The sequence below is a fragment of the Psammomys obesus genome, unplaced genomic scaffold (genome assembly GCF_907164565.1).
Source record: "Psammomys obesus unplaced genomic scaffold, mPsaObe1.curated_primary_1811, whole genome shotgun sequence".
Lineage (NCBI taxonomy): Eukaryota > Metazoa > Chordata > Mammalia > Rodentia > Muridae > Psammomys > Psammomys obesus.
The window spans coordinates 822,447-836,851 of NW_026596149.1; the positions used below are offsets into that span (position 1 = coordinate 822,447).

Here is a 14,405-nt window from a genome sequence, read left to right on the forward strand (position 1 = left end):
GTTCACACCTGGGAAGTGGGGCAGAGAGAAATAAGATCTGGCCTTTTGTGATAAATATAAAGATTTTGGGACAGGAAAAGTGACTCAGTGGTTAAAAGTATTGACTACTGTAATGGAAGTTTTGGTTTCTTTGTTAACTCAGTTATGTTATGGAAATAACATAATTTTAATCCCAAGCCTGGGATTTTAGTTGGGCTATAGTTTGTCCACAGCTCTTAACTGTCAAGTGCAGGCTGAGATCTTTGCCTTCCATGTGTGACAAGAAGAAGGGTGTGGGCTAGGACTCTGAGAGTGTAAGTGTGAGAGCAGAGAAAAAGAGGAGGTGCGTATGGTGGCATTGGGTGGTGGCATGGAGCAGTCTGGAGTTAGACCAAAGACCAAAGGTCAGGCTGGAGGAGTGAAGGAGCTTGCTAGCTGTGTCTGCACTTGATGTTGACAGAGCCCTCATAGAAGCCCTTGGCTCCAACGAGCTGGGAGAAGTAAAGGGGTCTGGGCCCCCTCTCCCCACTAACCTACTTAAGGTTGGGGGGGGGTTGGTAGAAGAGAGGTAGAGGCCTAAACACCCCAAATAAAGTAGAGTTTTTAAAAAGACAGCTACAGACTACTCTTCCAGAGGACCCAGGTCCTAGTCCTAGCACCCACAAGTATGTGTAACTGCACCCTGAGGGCATCCAATGCTTCTTCTGGCCTCTTCTTCTGGCCAAGCACAGATATGGTATAAAGACAGACATACATACAAGCAAAATACTCAAACACACAAAATAAAAAATAAAAAGTATAAAAAAAAAATGGGAGGGGGATGGGGGAAGAAGCTACAATCTGGATGTAAAGTGAATAAATTTTTAAAAAATTATTTTAAAATTTAAAAAATAAAGATTCATGTCAACCTGAAATAACCCAAACTACAAAGTCTTTACAGAGTTGACACATAGCTTAGCCATAGCCTTTCAAGTTCCCACTGCATAGTCTTTAAAACAAAAATTATTAATATATAGTTTGAAAAATGTTGATAATACCTATTCATTTTTCCGTTTCTTTGATACCATACTTAATTTCTTACTTGGAGATAACATTAAAACCATAAATTTAAGTCTTTCATGATGAGATTTTTTATGGCAGTTTTTTAAAATTTAATTATTTTTATTTCTATTAATTATAGTTTATTCACTTGGTATCCCCCTGTACCTCCCTCCTTTCTCCCCTCCCAATCCCATCCTCTCTCTTCTGCACTCGTGATCCTTTCCCAGTCCACTGAAAAGGGAGGTCCTCCTACCCTTTCCTCTGATCCTAGTCTATCAGGTCTCATCAGGAGTGGCTGCAGAGAAGAAGTTCTGTGGCCTGGTAAGGCTATTTCCCCCTCAGGGGGAGGTGATTAAAGAGCAGGCCAATCAGTTCATGTCAGAGACAGTCCCTGTCCCCATTACTATGGAGGCCACTTGGACACTGAACTGACATAGGCTACCTCTGTGCAGGGGTTCCAGCCATCTCCATGAGTGGTCCTTGGCAGAAGTATCAGTTTCAGAAAAGACCCCTGTGCCCAGACTTTTTAGATCTGTTGCTCTCCTTGTGGAGCTCCTGTCCTCTCCTGGTCTTACTATCTCCCACTTCTTTCATAAGATTGCCTGTACTCTGCCCAAAGTTTGACTACAAATCTCAACATCTGCCTCGATACCCTGCACGGTAAAGCCTTTCAGAGGCCCTCTGTGGTAGGCTCCTGTCCTGTTCCCTGTTTTCTCCCTCCTCCGATGTCTATCCTCTTTGCCTTTCTGAGTGGAGATTGAGCATCTTAGCCAGAGTCCACCTTCCTGATTAGCTTCCTTAGGTGTACAGATTTTATTATGTTTATCCTGTATTATATGTCTAGTATCCACTTATGAGTGAGTATATACCCTGTGTGTCTTTCTGCTTCTGGGACACCTCACTTAGGATGGTCTTTTCCAATTCCCACCATTTACTTGCAAATTTCATGATGCCCTTGTTTTTTATTGCTGAGTAATATTCCATTGTGTAGATGTACCACAATTTCTGTGTCCATTCTTCAACTGAGGGGCATCTGGGCTATTTCCAGCTTCTGGCTATTACAAATAAAGCTGCTACAAACATGGTTGAGCATCTGCCCTTGTATATTTTAGCATCTTCTGGATATATGCCTAGCAGTGGTATAGTTGGACCTTGAGGAAGAAAAAGTAGGGAAGAGCCTTGAACTCATTGGCACAGGAGACAACTTCCTGAACAGAACACCAACAGCATGGACTCTAAGAGCAACAATCAATAAACGGGACCTCATGAAACTGAAAAGCTTCTGTAAAGCAAAGGACACCGTCATCAAAACAAAACAACAGCCTACAGACTGGGAAAGAATCTTCACCAACCCTATATCTGACAGAGGACTAATATCCAGGATATATAAAGAACTCAAGAAGTTAAATAGCAACAAATCAAGTAATCCAATTTAAAAATGGGGTACAAAGCTAAACAGAGAATTCTCAATACAGGAATATCAAATGGCAGAGAAACACTTAAAGAAATATTCAGCGTCCTTAGTCATCAGGGAAATGCAAATCAAAACGACCCTGAGATTTTACCTTATACCCATCAGAATGGCTAAGATGAATAACTCAAGCAACGACGACACATGCTGGAGAGGTTGTGGAGAAAGTGGAACCTTCCTCCATTGCTGGTGGGAATGTAAACTTATACAACGACTTTGGAAATCAAATTGGTGCTTTCTCAGACAATTGGGAACACTTCCTCAAGATCATGATGAGATTTTAAAAAACTTCTTAAAACTTTTTTTTAAATGATGAGACTTTTTCCCCTTAATCTTTTTCATCTTTAAGTCACAACTATGAACCTCTCTCCTAAGCTTCTCTAACCTCAACTCTAAAATACAACCCAGAACCCAACATTCCCTCTGGGCCAGTGGGTGTGGCACATCAAGTCAGAGCTGAGGAGATACCTACACAGCTCAGTAGAATAGACAGCTTGTTCCCAGCCCCACATGCATGAGCCTTCTTAAGTTACTACCAAAGTTGTAGACTTTAGGAAATTTGTTTGGTTTCTATGTGGTTTTGTTGTGATGATTTGACTTAGACACCTACCCATTAGAGACTTAGCACTGGCTGAGAGATCAGGTAATTTTGCATCAGCATTATCAGGATGTGCTTGATCACAGGAAGGCAGGAGGTATGTAGGCAGGAAAGTTTTACAGTTGTTGTTAAACCTGAAAATTTTGAGGAGAAAGACTCAATCCATGATTGTCCAATTGAAGTAAGAGTTATTAAATACTGGTCAGGAAGGTAGACACTGTCAAGGTCTATACCCTGGATTCCCAGAGAAATGGTGCTGAATTAGGTCAGTCAGGTGCCTATAAAGGCCAAACCCATGAGGTTAGATACTTTCTACCTTCATCCAATCCCAGGCAAGCATACATCCTGATGTACTTCCTGTCAAAACAGTTAAACCTCAGCTAGTTTGATCTTCTTCTTTGTTAGGTTCAACCTGAATAAATGCTTATCCATTTATTCAAAAACCACATTGTGTTATGATCAGGTACAGAACTTTTGCCTCCAGTGTTGTGGATTTAGTGCTCAGTTCAGAGTTCCTGCAGCTTTGTCCTTTCACTGACTACTTTATGGTAGCCAAGAGAGTTGAGGTTGGCTGCCAGCACTTGGAATCTGGAAGAACACATGGACACATTATTCTTTTTTCTCTAAAGCTATCCAATTCTTCTTTTGGTCAGATGCAGATAGTTGAAAGATGTTATGAGGCAACCCAGCAGCTTGCTGCTGCTAATGCCCATGTATGATACTGCTGTCCGTGAGAGAATGGGCTTCCATCTACCCTAGTATGCTCTTCAACAGAAGGTTAATCAAAAGACGGTGCAGTTCCATGAAAGCTATCCCCAGGCAGCTTCCGGATTTTGTGAACTGCCTGCCACTTTCTTTACTCAAGGACTTCGAATTGCATTCAGATTACAATGAGAAGCTGGGAAGATGAGTTTCTGTGCTTACTCAATATGAATGAGGCTTTTGTTTAAGTTGATTTTTGCTACAGTATTTACAGTTACAGTTCTCTTTACTGCAGAGAGTGGAAAGTACCTCAGAGGTTGCAAGGTTTTTACTAGAGGAAAAGCTTTTTGGGGTTTTGTGCTTTTGTTTTGTAAAGTGTTTTGTTCAGCATGATAAAAAAGCAAAATACCATCATTATCACTGGCCTTCCTCCACAGTGACTTCGCTCCAGATTCTCGCCAGTAACTCATGTTCACGTATTTCAACACAGTTCCCAGGCTAATAGGACTTTTATTTATTTATTTGCTGGTTTCAGGATTCCACAAGAATCAAACATCCTTCTAAGGTTCCAATCTACTGTCACTGAGCACAAGGTGGGTAGATGAAATTACTGCTTCAGTAACAGAGGGCCAAGGGTCACCAAAAGGTCAAAAGATTAGGAAGGACTTAATAATAAATATTTGTGTTTCTGCTGTGGTAGTGGAGAGAATTAAAAATGAGAAAAATGTTCAGTAAAAATATGGAAAAGCGAATGTTAGGAAAATGAAGGGCACTTACTAATTATTAACATGACAAACTTGTAGCTCCTCTATAGAATTATCAGTAGACAGTCTGAACTAGCATACCACTTTTAATGAAAAAAATCCATCACTTTAATTATATTCTCATGTTTTCTGTATTGTTTGTCATATTAGTCCCAGGTTGTCTGTAGACTGTAGGTGTTTTTGAGTCTTATGTCAATTTTTTAAAAAGATTTATTTATTTTCATTTTGTGTGTATGAATGTTTGGCTTTCATGTTTTTAAGTGTGTTAGCTGTGTGCATGCCTGGTGCCCATGGAAGTCAAAAGAAGGCTTCGAGTCCCCTGGTACTGCCATGTAATTGCCAGAAACCAAACCCAAGTTCTCTGCAAGAGAAGCAAGTGCTTTTATCTACAGAACCACCTTCCCAGCCCCTAATGTCAGTTTTAAAGAGTAATTCCTAGGGTCTGGAGAGTTGGCCCAGTGGGTAAGAATGCTTACAACTCAACCATGAGGACTTGAGTTCAAATTCCTGCATCCACATATAAAAATTAAAATAAAAATATAAAAACAACTGTGTATACCCATGCACAACTATAACCTCAGCATTGTCTGGGGTGGAGCCAAGAAGATTGCTGGGGCTTGCTGACACCAGGTCAGCTTCAGGTTCAGTGTGAGAGCCTGTCTCAAGGAATAAGATTGAAAAGTGACAGAGCAGGATACCCTGTGTCCTGTTCTAGCCTTTAGGTATGTACACACACACACGCAGACACACACAGGCTCGCACACACACACTTGCCTAAGTGCACACATGAAAATCGATTTGCTATAATTTTATATGGAGTAATTTTATGTGGGTCCTTCCCATTCCTTCTTTCAGCCCATCCAAGGTCCTGTCCTTCCAGTTTCCTCCTTGCTCCCCTTCAAATTCACAGCCTATTATTGTTACATAAATTTATGTGTACATATATATGTATGCACAAATCTACAAATACAACGTGCTGAGTACATTTTTTGCTGTTTTTGTGTAGATGGTTTCAGAACTGACCACTTTGTAATGGATAACCAACTAGGGGGCTCATGCCTGGGAAAGGCCATTTCTTCTTCTCTCAGGAATCATAGCATCTCAAATTGATACTATTACATTGTTTTAGCATCTTCAAAGGAGTTTCATGCATGTTATCTCTTGTTAACCTCATTGTCACATGCCGTACTGAAATGCTTTACTCCCCTATGTTTTACAGAGGAGAGAATTGAAATATAACACATTTATCTTACTAGGTTGGACTCATGTGCTAAAAACATACAGGTCATACTAAAATTGAAATTTCTATCCAAAACTATTTCACTACCTTTATTACAGACTTAAAAAATTTTTCCCTAAATCATTGTAAAATAAGAGCAATAACAAAGTCTGGATAGATGCATTGTTATTCTTCTATCTTGGTCACTGCAAATATAATTCAATATTCTATTACATTCATGTGGTCCAGAACATCAATTATAGTCCAACAAACACAAAATATAATTATAGGAAGTAAAATAAATTTTATATTTTAAAGTTTATTCATCATTCTTTATAAAATGTCTTACAATGGTATATATATAGAAAGTTCTGGAACATGAATTTATAGGGTTCTTGTTGTCCTTCAAGCAAGTTGTATTTTTTTCACTGTGAAATCAAAAGCAGATGGTCTTATGAAAAAGGCCTGTCTGCCATTTTCCAGCCAATGAGCACCCTAACACATGCTCTTCTGCTGAGACAAATGCCCTCCCTACTTTACCACAGATTTTGAAGGCCCGTCTCCCAGTTTGTCCTATGACTTCACAGTGAAATTCTTGTTGCTGACTTTGACATTGAAGCAGTTGGACATTCAAGGGACTGTGTCTTTAAGCGGGGTTTCTGCCCCACCCACAAGTCTACCCTAGATGTTCATCGTACCCAGTGGGAAGAGTGTGGCCAGTGAACTGTACTGACTGCACACTAAAGTGGGGCTGTTAACATAACCACAGCACTTTTCAGTTCCTGGGGATTTCTCTCTTGTGTTTTAAAGATTGATCTTGTGTGTGTGGGTGCTTGGCCTGCACGTGTGCCACATGTGCATGCCTTGCACCCACAGCGGCTAGAAGAGAGCTTCAGATACCCCGGAACTGGCTATAGACGGTTATAGGCTGAGAGCTGAGAACGGAACCCTCGTCGTCTGTAAGAGAAGCAAGTGCTCTCGACCACAGTGCCATCTCGCCAACATGAATTTAGGATTTTTCAAGAATATTGCTTATGAATATTTCCTGGGCTCAGTGTTGAAGAATGAAGATGGAGCACAGGAAAATGGCTCTGACTGAAACTGTTTACGCATTGGTGCAGCCAGTCAGCAAGCACACCCTGCACCTTGCACCCGCTCTTCTTCCACAGTTCCGGCTTTAGACATTAACAGCCGAAGTGCTCAGCACGGTCGGTCCAGCGCACAAAAATTCAATGCTGTTACACGATTATTCCAAGTTAGGACAAACGTTCTGTCACTGAGCTACACTCTCTCCCACAAAAAAAAAAAAAAAAAAAAAAATCCTTTGGAGAAGACTGAATCAAGAGAACTATATCTATGTGAGGCCTTTAAAGCCAAAGTAGCCTTTTGCAGGCTCTGGCAAGATGCGGGAAACAAGGACAGATAAGCAGAAAACAGGACCTTGGAGGAAAGAACAAAGAACTAGGACTGGGTTAGAAGCAAACTGGCATTAGGGGGTTGGATTTAACAACAGATTCATAAAATAAGGCTTTCTAATCAGAGTAGCGCAATTGCCTTCAGCTACAACCTGAAACGATTAAGAGTCAAGTGGTAAATCAGATACAGTGTTTTATAAAAAGTCCCTGCCCTGGGCTCTTCCAATCACTAGGGTTTAGTCGGAGGAAATGCCTGCTTGTGGCTCTTTCCAAGTCCTGGCAAGGCGCCGAGATCTGTAGTCCTCCGGGATACTCTGGCCCACTTCAATGCCCGAGATCTCGCTACGCTGCGGTTCCTTAATGCACTGACTTGGGACAAATGTGCATTTAAAGCCTGGCAGGGAGCAGTTTTGGAGATTGCTGGCCTGGGGGCTGCAGCGATGGGCTTTGAGAAGGCAAGTGCCAAGGGACTGCTCAGGCTCCTGAACGGATCGCAGGCCTGTCCCATAGCCCCGCGGGGTACGGAGCCGGCGGAGGGACTGGCAGCGGGCCTCCAGGGACGCTCCCCGGAGCGCGCTCAGGTGCATCAGGCCCTGCTCTGCAGCTGCTCCCGCGCCGCCCTGGGAACGGGGCTCAGCTGAGGTCGCAGCTTTCCCGCCCGCAGGCTGGGGGCGGGGCGGCCCCAACCACATCCCCCGCGACCCATCCCCCAGGGCAGCCCCAGCCTCCCACGTCCTCCGGACGTCTGTCCGTCCTGCGTCCCCAGCGAGAGACATGGCCGGGAGCAGTGAGAAGGCGCCAGACTCCGGGCGAGGCGTCGTGGTAAATGCTAACTCCGGAACCCCGGGCTCCCTTAGCTCGCTCCCCTTCCCTCCCCTGGTGGCATCTCCCTCCTTTAGCTGAAATGCGTTCGGGTGAGAACCGGCCAAGGCTTTGTTCCTCCTCAGGGCGGAGATCGCTGGCTTCCTCGCATCCAGGCCTCCCCACTCCACCCGGTTTGACGAAACCCCTTCTAAAGTCGCCGGTTCATCCCAGTAACTCCTCCCTTCAGACCCTCCCCCGGGGTCGAAGCTTGCGTCCTACCGGGTCTCCACTTCTGCTAGCCACAAGGAGCCTGGCCTGCGAGCTGGGGTTTGGGAGGACCCCAGCGTGGAGCTCTAACGACCCTCCTAACAGGACTGTCTCTTCACATCAATGAGTTTCGAGTTTTGTTTTCAAAACAGCTACTGAGAACTATTTCCGGCCGTCACAGAGTAACGCAAGTGAATGTACTGGAGCTTTGAATCTCCGGCGCTGCTCTACGGGAGCCAGCAGCCATAGTGCCCTGTGCCTTGTCTGTGAAGGAAGACAAACTTAGCAGCAAATACCTAGTAGTGTGCCAAGGTGGAAGGATGGGGTGTGGGGCTAGATCCATACCTTTCAATTCCGGGGTTCATTCTGTGTCAGCCAGAGGGTATCTTCCTTCCAGAATCTTGGAATCAGGCTCTAGCGGATGGTGGTTTTGACTGCCAGGATTGGAGTGAAAAGGTGTGAGGGTGGTGGGTAGGGCTGATTTGCCGTTAAGGTTCTCTTTCCAAGAGCTTAGTGTGTAACTCACAGCTAATCTGTTTATTGAAATGAATGGATTGAATTAGAATGAGTGGGCTGGGAAGGAAACACCTCTCAGTTAAATAGAACTGTTCAAACAGGTTGAAATGTGGGGCTGAGCTCTTAATTAAACAGCAGGACCTGCCTTTTTTCCAGGAACAGTGCCTTTAAGTCTTCCCTGCCAGGCTCTGCTTCTACAGTTGGTAGCAGGACAAAGTTTCTTCTTGGAACTTGCTTTCTAGGGGAGTCAAGATAATTCAGATGGCCAGGTCTACAACAGGAAGGAAGGAACAGTTACTGGGAGGGGGTGGGGAGCAGTCTCTTTTACCCGTATGATCAAAGAGTTTGCAGTGATGTTTCACCCAAGATCTGAAGCATAAACGGAAAGCAACCATGTGGAGACCTAAGGCAGGAGACACATGTCAAGGGCAAAGAGATTACTGTATCTGATCTGTGCTTTTACCACTTAAACGCTCCAGTCACTGTGGGTGTGTTAGGCCAGATGGGAGAGGCATGAACATATGAAAGAGGAAATCATTAAATTAACTCCCATATTAAGTCTTTAAGGCTCATAGGTCAGGATGCCCTTGTAGGCAATTTGAAATTCATACTTGAAACTCCAGATTGTGATAGGGTAGATTTGGAAAACCATCAGCAGGTTAGTTAGTATTTGGGGGATACATGAAAAATGAAGTAAAAAATGTAGGAAATGAAAACAGGAAATGAGAACAAATGCCTGGAAAGCCCCCATTTGTGAGAGGCACACCACGGACACAAAGCCAGATAAAGGGACCAAGAATGAAGAGCTGTGTGGGAGAACGCAGAGTAGATACCCAGAGAACAGTTTGGTAGAAGTGCATTTGCAAGGATCATGAGATCATCAAGAGTGTCAGATTTTACCAAAAGAGCAGGCAGGTTGGGGATAGGCAAGAGGCCATCAGCGAGGAGTTTCCTTTCAGATAGCCCATTGCCAGAATGCTGAGAGTGCCACTGCATCATGAATACTAGATGCTTCTGAAAAAGAATGGCGTGATCCAGCTGGAGGTGTAGCTCAGTGGCAGAGTGTTTGCCTTGCATAAAATCCATCCCAGCACCACAGATTATTAAGAATCAAAAGAAGATAAATCTAGTTGTATTCACAGGATGGGTAGATTACTAAACTCTAAGAAGTGAATGAAAGAACAGTGTAAATAGAATAGTCCCATCTACTAGTGTCAACAGAGGCTTTCTTGGGAAAGATGCATAGACATAGCAAGAGCCATTAAAGAAAAGAAGCTGTGTGTACCAGCTAGTCTGGGGCTTGGGCACCATGAGTAGTTGCTAAACTGCACAAGTGCCCCCTACGATTTGGAATAACCAGTGTATGATGGAAATGCTTTACAGATGTTAATTTGTCCAGTGGAACCTAGATAGTAAAGTTCAGAGAAAGTTCAAGTTCTGAAGAAAGGAAAGGGTTAGGAAAGCTATAGAAGATAGGTATGCTGGCAAAAGAGCAATCCCTTAAAGATAGAGTGAAAAAAATCAAAAGGAAATTATAACAATAGAAATACTAGCAGGAAAATAATATGAGGGATTTACTGTATACTTTTTTTAGTTTTTGTAAAGTTTCACAGAAATCTCTAAGTAGATACTGAACCGTCCCCATTTTACAGAAGCAAAAATGAGGACTCTGAGAGACTACAGAAAGCCTGGGGGTATGTAGTTACGCTAGGCCTATAACTATCAGATGGCAGAAGCAAAGTCAAAATGAGTGTTCAATCACTGCTCTCTATAAAAGGCTGTAATCCAGGTAGGGCTGCTCTAGAGGACTGGTAGGTTCGTGAGAATGTGTTGCTATTGTAGAATTAGGACAAAATAATTGAGTGTGACTGTTGGGGGAGCTACAAGATGGAATAGTTAAGGGGCTGGAGAGATAGCTCAGTGGTTAAGAGCACTGACTACTCTTCCAAAGAACCTGGTTCAATTCCTAGCACCCATATGGCAGCTTACAACTGTCTGTAATTCCAAGATACCTTCACACAGACATACTTGCAGGGTAAACACCTATGCACATAAAATAAAAATAAATAAATAATTTTAAAAAAAGATGGACTAGTTAGAAAGATCAGGAAGGAAGGCTTTAGACTCTAGAGTAAAGCACCCGACGTGTTTAACCATGAAGGAAAAACCTGGGTCAGAAGAGCTATGGTAGCAAAAATGGTTAGAGAAAAGGAGCCGAATGATGTACACAACAGTACAGTTTGTGTAAGAAAAAGGACTATTAAGAAATTTAAGACAGTAGCCCAGCTCTACCAGACAGAAGGATACACAAACAGGGATGTCTCTCCTTCCAGGGAATGGAAATAGAGGAAAACACCTATAGCTGCTCTAGATGGTAAAAAAATAAAGGATGGCTGATATGTCAGCCCCAGACAAGACATTGATGGGATCTCATTAAAGCTCAGGGAACATTGTGGAAGAAGGAACAGAAAGAATGGAAGAGCCTCAAGATAGATGAAGGGGCTGGGAGAAGGCAGGGTGTAGGGATGGGAACCATGGACTCACAGCATCTGGGTACACTAACAATGGACCCACAGCAGTGGGGCCCTCTTACCAGTCAGCTGTGGACAGGGAAAGGACCCCAGGCCTTTATTACATGTGACTCATCTGTTGGCAACCAACAGCTTGGTTTGTGTACCCATTGTTGAGCCCACCAGGCTCTGATGGTTAGTTCCAAACTTCCAAACTCGAGATCACCCAGACGACCCTTGCTAATCAATGTGGAACACTAAACAAAAACAAAAACTCATAAGGGAAAGGTAGTTATAGGGAGGTGGAGTTGGCTGAAAGAGGGCAGAGAAAAGTGGAAGGAGGATGGGTCCAAAATACATAGTGCATATATATATATATATATATATATATATATATATATATATATATGAAAGAACAATTTACTAACAAAAAAATTAAGATGGGTCTTATCTACAAGTGACTCATTTGGATTGGGTAGGAGGGGTATTAATGCATTATAAAGAATAAATGGAAGCACAATAATAGCCAAATGAAAGGTTATAGACAGAGTTCAAAGTTGATTATTACTGGGTTAGGACCTGGTAAAGGCACCAGATGTATAATTGACACTTTGTGGTTATTTCTCACAGAGAAAAGGTTCTCTGCCTGTCTGGCTTTTGGGGGTCAGATTCTTAAATATCTTTGTGTCTCCAGTCTGTGTTTTACTAAGTGTTGTCAAAGGATTCATAGTACCTACACAAGTATGTCTAGTAAAAGATGAGGAAAACCAAAGTTACTGTTGAGTTTCTGTTATGGTTGACTCTCTCCTTCCCTGTGTCCAACCTCATTTCCATGGGGATGGAGTGGCAATATATGAAAATAAGAGGAAGAGAAATGCAGAAGAGGAAGGCACTAGGATCCAAGGTGGTCTGGTCTGTTCTTTTGTCATTGCCACCTGGGCCTTTCTTTCAGGACTTGTGTCCATTGTTCTAATGTTGTTGAGTTGGGCTCTGGGCCTGTTGATGTTGCTGTCTGGGGTTCTGTGCTGATTGCAGGGCCAGGCACAGGCATGGGCATGAAAACCAGTGACAATAGCTTGTCTGTAGGGAGAATAGGGGTAAGTGTATGGAACGTGGAGGTGGAAAGAAGCACATGTTAGTTGTACCCATGTTTTCTGAGCTGTTTTTCTCCCTGTGAAGAAATAGTCTAAGAGAGAGTATGTGTGTGTGTGTGTGTGTGTGTGTGTGTGTGTGTGTGTGTGTGTGTGAGACTTAGTTGGTTGTCAGTGTAGCTTTAAATGCGAACAAGAGAGTTGATGGTTTCTGGATTTGGATGTGGTATAAAATGACTCAGTTACTATGTTTGCCGCCTCTCCAGCTTGGAGATGTTTTGCCTCTTTGAACAGAGAAAGCATTGTGTGGAATAAACTTACAGCATGTTATCTGTGATCCTGAAACTATTTAAAGCTTCTTGTTTTTAATTTTTTGTTTTGTTTTGTTCTAAAGCGAGTGAAGCCATGACCTAAAATTTAGAGGCACCCAGCATCCCTGCAGGGGTAGACTTACTCATATACAGCACTGTCTGTGTACAAAGACAGCAAGACAGGTCTGGACTCCTGTCTCCGATCGTGTTTTATCTCCAAAGTGAAAACACTATTTCAGATTAACTGGAAATAATGGCCACTTGTGATTGTCGGAACAGTTTTAGAGAAGTGCAATTCTGCCAGATTTAAATTTACTGCTTGAGCTAGGGTAGTAAGACTTTGACAAATAATATTGAGGTTTTAATGTAAATGAGTTAAAACATATTTATATAAATGAGTATCTGATTTATATCGACAACTGGTGTTTCAGTGTTACATGGCTAATGTCATTGCATAAGCGTTGTAGACCACATGCTAATGAGTCTTATATTCATTACCTATCTTAGTTAACCTTCACAATAGTCATGTGAGGCAGGCATTGACTTTATTTTAGAGACATTAATATGTCCATGGTCCCATAGCTAACAAACATGCCCAGAGAACTCAGACTTTGATAACCTCTATTATTCATGTTGTTCTGAGCTACTGCTTGCTCCTATCATCTTTTCCTTTTCTTTAGCGTGTATGTGTGTATTTGCATTTCTTTAGTATTTGTTTGGCACTAGTCATTGTACTCATTATTTGATGTTATCCACTCATTGGTTTTATTGTATCTTATTTAAAGAAAAGAACTAGGCACGGTGACTTTGATCCTAATACTCAGAAGACAGAAGCGGAAGCAAGTGGATCTCCGTAATTTTAAGATCCAGCTTGGTCTGCATAGCTAGTTCAGGCTAGTCATGGCTGCATAGCGAGATCCTCTCTCAAGAACTAAAGAAAGGGGAAAAAAAAGAAAGGAAGAAAGAAAGAGAAGAAAAGGAAAAACTGATCTCATGGCAGTTAAAATGAGAGTGGAACATGACCTTGCTCTGTGATTTAGAGCAAAGAGCTGCAAGATTTTCTTGGAGGGAGGAATGAGCTCAGGGTGCCACTAGTTACCAGGGATGTGAATGAATCAGCCCCAGGAAGTAGAGTGGGTAGCATTGTGCGGTCCAGAAGGAAGGCCAGAATAAGTGCTTGGATGATCTCCCTGGCTCTTTACTGTACTGGGCCCTCACAGAGACTGAATGCCATTCAGGTGCAGCTGTTTGGCCACTGACCACACTCTGGTGCTAGAGCTTACAGAAGGCTCTTGGAATTTACCGGTTGGGAGCCAGAGTTGCTCTGTACAGGCTCAGCTGTCATATCAGCCAGCTTGCTGGTGGAGGTGCAGTGAACAGGGCACTGTCGAGGATGCAGAGAGTCTATACTCCGTGGCCAGTGGGACGAGCTTTCAACAGTTGTCATGTCTATCACAAGGACACAAATTGACAGTTGAGGTCAGAGTTCGGAGGTAAAGACTATCTCATTTATTCGATTATTGAACATTTTTTTTTTAGCACTTACCAGATATCAGGTCAATGGTCTGGGCATGAGGGATTGTACAAAGAGTAAGATAAAGTCTCTGCCAGAAGTATCTCAAATTCCAGTAGAGCGAAGGGAGCCAGAATACACACACTCGCACATACAATCACACATGCAGAAGCATCTCAGATTGCAGTGGAATGAAGGAGGCCA

At 42.8% G+C, this 14,405-nt stretch overlaps 2 protein-coding genes across 6 annotated transcripts in view; one reads left to right on the forward strand and one right to left on the reverse strand.

The window, feature by feature from the left end:
* The window catches only part of Thnsl1 (threonine synthase like 1), a 65,512-nt gene extending 56,744 nt beyond the window's left edge, over positions 1 to 8,768 (reverse strand). Inside the window, exon 1 of the mRNA XM_055593696.1 lies at positions 8,606 to 8,768. The gene's annotated coding sequence lies outside the window, so the exon portion shown is untranslated. The remainder of the gene's footprint in view (positions 1 to 8,605) is intronic.
* Positions 7,438 to 14,405, forward strand: part of Prtfdc1 (phosphoribosyl transferase domain containing 1) — a 98,809-nt gene continuing 91,841 nt past the window's right edge. Inside the window, exon 1 of one of the 5 annotated variants that reach the window (XM_055593705.1) lies at positions 7,438 to 7,644. In XM_055593705.1, the coding sequence (XP_055449680.1) occupies positions 7,630 to 7,644 (15 nt within the window). In that variant the 5' untranslated portion in view covers positions 7,438 to 7,629. Of the gene's footprint in view, positions 7,645 to 7,699; positions 8,012 to 14,405 lie in introns of those variants that run through there. The other 4 variants (XM_055593704.1, XM_055593703.1, XM_055593706.1 and 1 more) reach the window with 4 other exon arrangements.